Source organism: Henckelia pumila, chromosome 4, assembly GCF_033568475.1.
Source record: "Henckelia pumila isolate YLH828 chromosome 4, ASM3356847v2, whole genome shotgun sequence".
NCBI classification, from domain to species: Eukaryota; Viridiplantae; Streptophyta; class Magnoliopsida; order Lamiales; family Gesneriaceae; genus Henckelia; species Henckelia pumila.
The window spans coordinates 28,085,211-28,093,717 of record NC_133123.1 but is presented as its reverse complement, the minus strand read 5'-3'; the positions used below and the strand labels follow the sequence as shown (position 1 = coordinate 28,093,717).

Sequence of the window (8,507 nt, the reverse complement as noted above, 5' to 3'; positions counted from 1 at the left end):
AGATGATGCTCCCTTGAGAGACATGGTCAGGAGTATAGCCTTCGGATAGATGTAATAATTTATTACCATGTAGTGCTAATGGTGACATGGAAAATAATAGAGCCCGATGACGTATTAATTACAATGTTCAACCCGAAGAAGCAGCTTACAAATGTGAAAAACCAAGTCAAAAAGCGCATCAAACACTGAGTGTAATGGAAGGCATCGAGGCGTGGCACCGAGCTAGAAGTCGATGCATCATGTCGAGCTACAGCTCTTGATAATTAAAAAATAGAAGTCCATTGCAAGCAAGACATAAATGAGATGTAGCGCCTCGGGTTCCCGACATTCGAACACCCCAAGAAAACATGAAACCATATTAAAAGAAATCCAGAGTATTAATAATAATTTGAATGCATATTATGACATAAAAGATCCAAATTTCGGGCCCCAAAAAAACCTCCAATCCGTGGTTCTTGGCCTTAATGTCATCAGATGCATTTTAAAAGAATCCTTCTTGGTTTTGATACAGACATGAGACAGAAAATACCAAGATTGATTGTCTTTACTCAACACAAATGCATGGTGGTCAATTAGTGCACATATTAATATGTCAATTTATGATTGGGTAATTGAAAAATCATATTGTGATTTTACAAGGTGGCAAACCAATTCACAAAGAATTCAAATGATGTCCAAAATAAAATGAGCACTAGTGAACCTTCGTGGTTACGTATTGATTTTCCTTGTTCTTCCTGATGTATTCACCTCGTATTGGCCCGAGATCATAGCCAATGAAATCATGCTTCAGGTGTTGTCCCTGCACTTAAAAGAAAATATTAAGCCAAAGATCAACATTATATCATCATATTCCTCGGGATAATGCCGCGCGCCGATTCGATGGATGCGCAATATAGCAGCCATGTAGAAACGTTATCTACTGGGCCATAAGGAAGCCCAACGAAGCACTAACTGTGACGTCCAACTTATAATGAGACCGAGGAGCATGAAATCATTCCCCACATATCAGAGAAACCATAATCCAATCAGCAAGCAATATGTCAAACACTTGGCGGGCAGAATTTTGAGCCATGTTCGCAAGTGATAAAGGCAGCTAGAACAGCACCACAAAAAACACTCCAATCAACTCACAAACACTCCAAAGTCGAGCCCAAGGTGCCAGAACACAACAAAATTTGAAAATACCCGAACGCATAAGCTTTAGAGATGCGCAGAACGAAAATATGCTCGACTCGGACGCAGAAGCTGTATTATCCTCAATCCATCACCGAAAAAACATAAAATCATGAGATGAATCAATTAAAAGCAGAACCCAACACCCCAAACTCGAATTACAGCAGCCACACCCTTCAAGAAAATTTCTGCAGTTCACGCTTGAAGCCCATCGAGATGAAGAGATTCCAATGCGAAAAACAAAGAAAATGGAGAGGAAGAAAACCAGAAATCGATCGAGTGGTTTGGGAAAACAACAACAATCCATGAGCAAGAGCCAAGTTTCTCAAAGATACGTTTCTTCTTTTTCAGCGGGAGAAAGAGAGGAATTCTTTTCGCCCGGATGCGTTTTTTAAGAGAAAGAGAGAAATTGAATCAACGTCTCAGACTCAATTTCCCACAGACGGTGCCAATGATGACATCCCAAAAATTTCCTTTCAATTTGTGTATTCTCCGCCTGTGTTTGCCTGAAAGTCATGGAAAAACCGGTTAGGGGGCGCCAGGATTTTTTCCGGCGTGACCCTCCGATGCCTAAGTCAGGCAGAGAAACATGAGAGAAAACTAGAAGAAAACATGAGAGAACATCATGGGAAAGAAAGTGCCTCTTCCCACGTTGCCTGTAATCAAGAAGAGAACAGTCTATATAATAAAAACTTTTCTGTCCTTCAGATAGTTGAGAACGTGTGTTCATGTCAGACGTGTAGTCCCTAGTGTAAGCCCATAACTCAAAGGGCAAGACCCATGATCTGATTGGATGCGACCCATGATAACATAATACTGACAAGTCCAAGCCTGATTGTAGATAGTGAATATATGCGAGGCCCATATCCAATAATAATTGCAGGACATCACTTACCACCAATAATATGCTTGTTATCACATATCTCGATCTAAGTTCATGCGAAAAAATAAATATATCCCGAGATATTAGACGATATCTCGGGATATATCCCATAACATCATATCCAATGAATCAAGCGGTGCCGTAACGTTAGAGTGTTTTTCTGAATGATGGGATGATGAAAGATAACGCGCGGGAAAATGTCCTGCTCGGGTGGGGAGCATCTCTAGAAAGAAGATGCTTGTCGGCTGTTTAGCCTTGATAACTTGTATACAAAATTTACTGGAGGGGTCAATTTCAAGTTCATGTCATGAATTTGTCTCACTTGCATGTTTTCATTCTTGGGCAGTTGTTTTTTAGTCTGCGTATGCACGTCACTATACATTCTACTTGTGCCAGTAAAGGGGCAGAAACAAGAAAGTGTGTCATTTTCAAATTTCAGTTGAGAATTCAAGAATTGTTTAGGTTCAATATTTATTATCATAAATCGAATCCAGGGGCCGGCCGGCACACAGATGGCTGATCCTAAATTAATCTGAGTGGCTCACTACTGGATACACCAACTCATTGAAATCTCCGTCGATGAGCGTTATAAAAAGGGTGGTGATTGTTTCAACTTAGGAGTTTTCTCCTTGTGCAAGAACACATTCATCTGATTTTCTTCTTGCGTTTCTTTAATGTTCGTGATCCGATTATATGTTTGCAACATCTAGTATGAAGCAAATCTTGATCCGGGCTTGCGTTATTTCACTGTTTCTGTTGAAACTGGCGAAATCTGATGATCAAGATCATGATCAGCAGGCGGATCAGCAAAAATCTGGTTCTGGTGTTTCTACTAATCAGATTCTCATGTTCGCAGGCTATTTTCTCATAGGTCTAACGGTCTTGTTCATCGTGCTTCTTTGGCTCTACAAAAGAGTGAAGACGAAAGAAGAGAAAATCGAGGCAGATAACAAGGTAGTAGCCATCGATGAAATTAGCACCATCAAGCCCAGTTTCTCCACGGTTGAGTTGAAGGCAGGAGGAGGGATCAGCAAAACCGATATCTCCCACGCTTCCACCGAAACTGCCATGGTTTCTTCGTCCTTGATAGTTCTCACGAGCCCGGAGGTGAACGGGCTGAAATTCGAAGACCTACTCAAGGCCCCGGCTGAGCTGATTGGGAGAGGAAGCCACGGTAGTGTCTACAAGGTCGCGTGCGGGCCACAGGGGACGAGCCTTGCTGTGAAGAGGATCAAGGATTGGAACATATCTAGCAACGAGTTCAAGCAGAGAATGAGAAGGCTGAATCAAGTGAAGCATCCTCATGTTTTGCCTGCCATTGCTTTCTACAGCTCCAGACAGGAAAAGCTTCTGGTTTATGAGTATCAACAGAATGGGAGCCTTTTCAAGCTAATCCATGACGATGGTAATTGTTTCGCCTCCTTCGACAACATTTCTGGTTCCGTCCCTGAATTCTGAACAGTTGTTTACCTTTTCCCTTGATTTGATACAGGAAACCAGAGCAGGCAACAGTTTGATTGGAGCAGCAGGCTCACAGTCGCTGCCGCGATAGCCGATGCATTAGCCTTCATGCATGAAGAGCTGAAGAATGACAGAATCCCACACGGGAATCTGAAATCATCAAACATTTTGCTTAACAACAACATGGAGCCATGCATCAGTGAGTATGGCCTAATGCTTGTGAACCAGCAGCAGCAGGGCCACGAAGAAGGCGGCAGGTCCATGATCTTCAAGGCGGATACACACGCTTTCGGAGTGATTCTCCTGGAATTGCTGACAGGAAGACAGCTTCTGAACGATGGAATGGACCTCGCAAGCTGGGTTCTCGCAGTTGTTAGGGAGGAATGGACCGTGGAGGTGTTCGACAAGAACTTGGTACGCGAGGGGGCGAGCGAGGAAAGGATGGTTAACATGCTGCAAGTCGCGATCAAATGCGTCGACAAGTCCGCGGAGGCGAGGCCTAGCATGAATCAAGTGGCACTTATGATTAGTATGATTAGGGAGGAGGAGGAGAAATCGATGGACGTTTCGGAGTTATCTATTACAAGGTCATTCATTGATGTTTAAGTACGTACAGGATCACATCTACTCAGAGCAGATTATGAATTTTAAGTCATATTTATCAACTGTAAATTTTATATCTTCAAAACAACTTAGTGATTAATTGCTTTTTCAATGCAAAGATCGCACATCACGCAAGAATTATAGTTATTTCTCAAGATTTGATTCCATGCAACGTTTGCAATAGAGGATATTTACTTTTCAAGATTTGTTTGCTCTCTCCTCTGTTGTATACTTGTTGTATCTTAATTATAGCCATATGAATAAAAATAGCTCATATAATCATGTGAATGTTCATTTAAAATGCTACATACTTCTTAATTTTTCATCTCTTGTCCTTAAACTTGTTGCAATTCAATTGAATGTCAGTATTTATTTATTTGCCAGGCATAATTTTTCATTTGTTGTATATTAAGTGTAGCCGAGGTTGGAGACTCCGGTTCCTCATTTAATGTTTCAGCATTTTAAAAGTTTTTGGTTTTTTCGATACTTTTGCACTTTTTTATTATATATTTCTATTGTTATTTAATTAAAAAAAACCCTTGTATTTGACTTTATAATATTTTTATATAATTTTGTCTTTCTAGGACAGATATATACAGTATGGATGCACGAATACCGACACGGTTCTATTTATTTCTTATTACTGTAATTTATGTTTGTTTATACGTAAATAAATGTGTTATTGAGTTGGAGAGAACGTTATAGTTCTCCCATTAAATCTCCCCCTATTCTCAGTGATAATATACAATAAAAAATGGTCGTAAGATCCCAAGTTTCAAACAAAAAAGTTGTCTTTTTTAGGGTTTTGCTGAAGCTGCAAGAAGGGGGTCCATGTTAATAGATTATTATACAATAATGGGTCGGCTTCTGCAGTGTCAAGGTAGGTAAAGACTCGATCTTTGCAAAGATTTTGGAGTTATCATCTTTAATAGCTTTGAACCAAACAAGTTGAATTTGGTCGTTCTCGAGCATTTGAATCCCTCCTGCTTGCTGTAACCTTATGTATCAGTATTTTTCTGCATAAATCCGAGATTTTGTGTTTAAAAATGTTCTTTACTGTGCTGCTTCTGGAGTAATTATGTGCAAGTGTTTGATGCACTGTTTCCCTTCTGGGGGGAATACTGGAAGATGATTTGCTCAATGACAGAACTACAAGGTTTGTGATTTGTTTTCAGATGATTTGCTCAATGACAGAAGTACAAGGGAATAGGTGGTTTTTGGGGGATGCCCATGTAAAAGTTTCATGGATTCAGCATCAAATCAGTCAGAACGACCCCCTTTTCCCCTCACCCCCGTCTGCATATGGTGTCAGCAGTAATTTCCATAAAGAATCCACCCCTTCTCCATCTTCAACAAAAATTAGTCCTGCTGTTCTTTTTATTATAGTTATTTTAGCTATTCTGTTTTTCATATCCGGTCTTCTCCATTTGCTTGTTAGATTTCTCACCAAGAACCATTCATCCTCTCTGTCTAGTAGAAACCTTGATGCTTCTAGCCCTGATGCCCTTCAAAGGCAGCTGCAACAGCTCTTTCATTTGCAGGATTCTGGTCTGGATCAAGCATATATCGATGCGTTGCCCGTGTTTTCGTATAAGGAGATTGTGGGTGCACTAGAACCCTTTGATTGTGCTGTTTGTTTGTGCGAATTTGCTGAGACCGATCAATTGAGATTGCTTCCTGCTTGTAGCCATGCTTTTCATATCAACTGCATTGATACATGGCTCCTGTCAAACTCAACATGTCCTCTCTGTAGAATGACCCTTTTCAACCCTGGATTCTCCATTGAAAATCCCATTTTCGAATACGATGGTTTTCGGGAAGAAGATGGATATCCTGTTTATGGAGAGCATGGGTACTCATCTACTCAAAAAAGAATGGAAATTGACGAGTTGGCTACCGTGAAAGGGCGTTTTCCTGTTAGACTTGGTAAATTCCGAAAATTGAACGATGTTGAATGTGGGGAGGTAGGAGGAGAGACCAGTAACAGTAGCAGTAGTAAATTGGATGCTAGAAGATGTTATTCAATGGGTTCATATCAGTACATTGTCAATGATGCCAACCTTAGAGTGTCCTTGGGTCGTGGCCAAACAGATCGCAATGAAAAGCTTGTAAAAGGGATGGAGCAAGTTTCTAATTCATCAGCTAACGGGAATGCAGAGGGGAAGAGTATTTGTATCGGTACAAAAACTGATAGCTATTCGGTGTCCAAGATTTGGCTGTGGTCAAAGAAGGGGAAGTTTGGGAGTTCTTCGGGTAGCCACTCCGAGTATCCATCTTCACCGAACTTGGATTTATCATGGATGCATAGAACAGAAGCCATCTGAAAGTTTTTTTTTCCTTTCTTTTTCTCTTTTCGGATTGATCATGGATTAGTTATCGATAGTGTTAGTTTTCTTTAGTTCTTAAAATGAACATTTTGTGAAGATGACAATTCCATATGATTGATGCAACTCTTGAGCAATTCCCTTGCTCACTCTTGACCATTTTGATACTCCTCTACTTTCATGAAGTTCATGCCATGGAGAATCATTATTATTATTTTTCTTTTGCTGGTTTTGGTAGGGTGAGTTCTTGTTTTTGATTTTGGTCAAAAGGGATCAATCTTTTCACTGTCGGTTTTTTTTTTTGAGAGGTTTTCTTTTATCAATTAATAAAATAAGTGTGATCCTTTTTTAGTCTCCTATCCTCTGTCGATAGTTTTGCTTTTCAATCATTATCCCCTACTATACATTTTATTTTATTTTTTTGAGTTGGGCGAGGGATCGTTATAAATTGAATTTCAACTTGAGATTTTGTCTTGTACTTGAAATTTTGGTATCAGATGAGTTACACATCATTGACATTTGAGATATACATTAATTGAGTTGAAGTGAAACTTTTAAATTTTTTTATCTCGAGTCTATAAAGTAGTTTATCGTTGAACTTGCTACATATTGAGTATTAACAAGTACTCCATATGATATATTTTTCACTCCGAAAATAGTATATTGGAAAATAGTAATATATTGTGTTATAAATAGTTTTTTTAATCAAACTGTTGATAATTAATTGAGATAAATAAATATATATTACAAGGTGAATAAAATAAAATAAAATAATCCATGTATTGAATCACTCTTAATAATAATATAAAATCCAAGTATCGACTTTCTTTTGACAGTTCCACTTCTCTTTTTTTTTCTTCTTATTTTTATTATAACAAGTTACTTTCATTTTTTTATTTTTTAAAATTGTGTGTATAGATCCATGATAAAATACATCCAATAATAAAAATTTAAAATTTTTGTAATTTTTAATTAAAAAATTATATTTTTTTATGAAAATTAAGTAATTCATATAAAAAATAATCATTTGTGTATATAAAATTTATAAATTGATAGTTGATATATTTGAATTGAATATGAGATTCATAAAAAATTGTTAGAATTTTTTGTTACAATGAAAAATTGGATAAAGTTTTTTTATTTTTGAAGTACAACTATGTGACGAAATGAAAAGAGTGAAAAGTTGAGAATTTTTTTATTGTAAATGCCTAAAATAACGACTTTTGTTTCAAAAGCAAGCTTGAGAGTGACCGCGATGGGCTCATGGTTTGAGCCATCCACGTCGTCATCATGGACAACTAAAAAGTGAACCACAATCTTAAAAAAAAATAAAAAAAATAAAAAAATTAGTGAACCACAATCTGAAATTCATTATCTCCGCCATCGCAGTTTGACTTGAATTTTATAAAATTTTAATTTGAAACATAACTGTATAATTCTTATATTTTAATTTATTATTTCATTTAGTAGATGATTTGAAGTGCTCGTGTGCCTAGAGTTTATTAGATGATTTTTTTATATAGTTTAAAATTGAATCTCGAATTCAAGACTTAATTCCACACTCAAAATATTTGTGTTAAATGAGCTATATGTCATTGATGTGTTTTGCACGAGACTGTTGGCTTGGGTTCTTTTAACTTAACAAAAACTCTATTTTTTGTCATTTGCTACTTTATTTTGCAATTTAATTTAAAGTCCATAAAATATTTGTATCTTTACTAATTTTGTAGATATTTAGTGGAAATAAAATTTTAGATTTTGGTTCATCTCTGTGAGAAATGTTCATGTTTAAGGTCTATACATAAAAAAAAAAATTAGTCATTTCAACAAAAAACTCAATCAATATTCGATAACATATATTGAAATTGATCTAATAAAAAAAATTGTAGATGGGCCAATTAATTAATAAGACAGAAAATAAGTAAAACTTTAAAAAAACAAAATTAGAGTAAAAAGAAAAAAGAAAAAAAATGCAACAGAGTACATTAACTACTAATAATAATAATAATAAACCAAAAAAAAGGCAAATGAGAAAAAATTTAAAAACAAATGGACCCAAAAAA

The 8,507-nt window shown here is 36.9% G+C and overlaps 2 protein-coding genes across 3 annotated transcripts; both read left to right on the top strand.

Moving 5' to 3' along the window:
* Nucleotides 1-2,566: 2,566 nt before the first annotated feature.
* On the top strand, nt 2,567-4,240 carry LOC140867428 (probable inactive receptor kinase At2g26730). Its single transcript, XM_073272500.1, has 2 exons — nt 2,567-3,461; nt 3,549-4,240. The coding sequence occupies exons 1-2, from the start codon at nt 2,750-2,752 to the stop codon at nt 4,121-4,123; spliced, it is 1,287 nt and encodes a 428-aa protein (XP_073128601.1). The 5' UTR covers nt 2,567-2,749; the 3' UTR covers nt 4,124-4,240.
* Nucleotides 4,241-4,762: 522 nt separating this feature from the next.
* On the top strand, nt 4,763-6,698 carry LOC140864950 (RING-H2 finger protein ATL46-like). Of its 2 annotated transcripts, none has more exons than XM_073269399.1 (2): nt 4,763-5,004; nt 5,296-6,698. In XM_073269399.1, exon 2 carries the CDS (start codon nt 5,296-5,298, stop codon nt 6,442-6,444), a length of 1,149 nt encoding a protein of 382 aa, XP_073125500.1. In that variant the 5' UTR covers nt 4,763-5,004; the 3' UTR covers nt 6,445-6,698. The 2 variants fall into 2 exon arrangements, with proteins under 2 accessions (XP_073125500.1, XP_073125499.1); XM_073269398.1 differs by having other exon boundaries at nt 4,763-5,000; nt 5,296-6,697.
* The last annotated feature ends 1,809 nt before the right edge of the window (nt 6,699-8,507 follow it).

What these genes read in the sequence shown, in the direction of transcription:
- LOC140867428 (XM_073272500.1), top strand. Translation starts at nt 2,750, where the DNA reads ATGTTTGCAACATCTAGTATGAAGCAAATCTTGATCCGGGCTTGCGTT. An exon ending in CAAGCTAATCCATGACGATG is followed by an intron (nt 3,462 to 3,548) that starts GTAATTGTTTCG and finishes GATTTGATACAG; the next exon opens with GAAACCAGAGCAGGCAACAG.
- LOC140864950 (XM_073269399.1), top strand. Translation starts at nt 5,296, where the DNA reads ATGATTTGCTCAATGACAGAAGTACAAGGGAATAGGTGGTTTTTGGGG.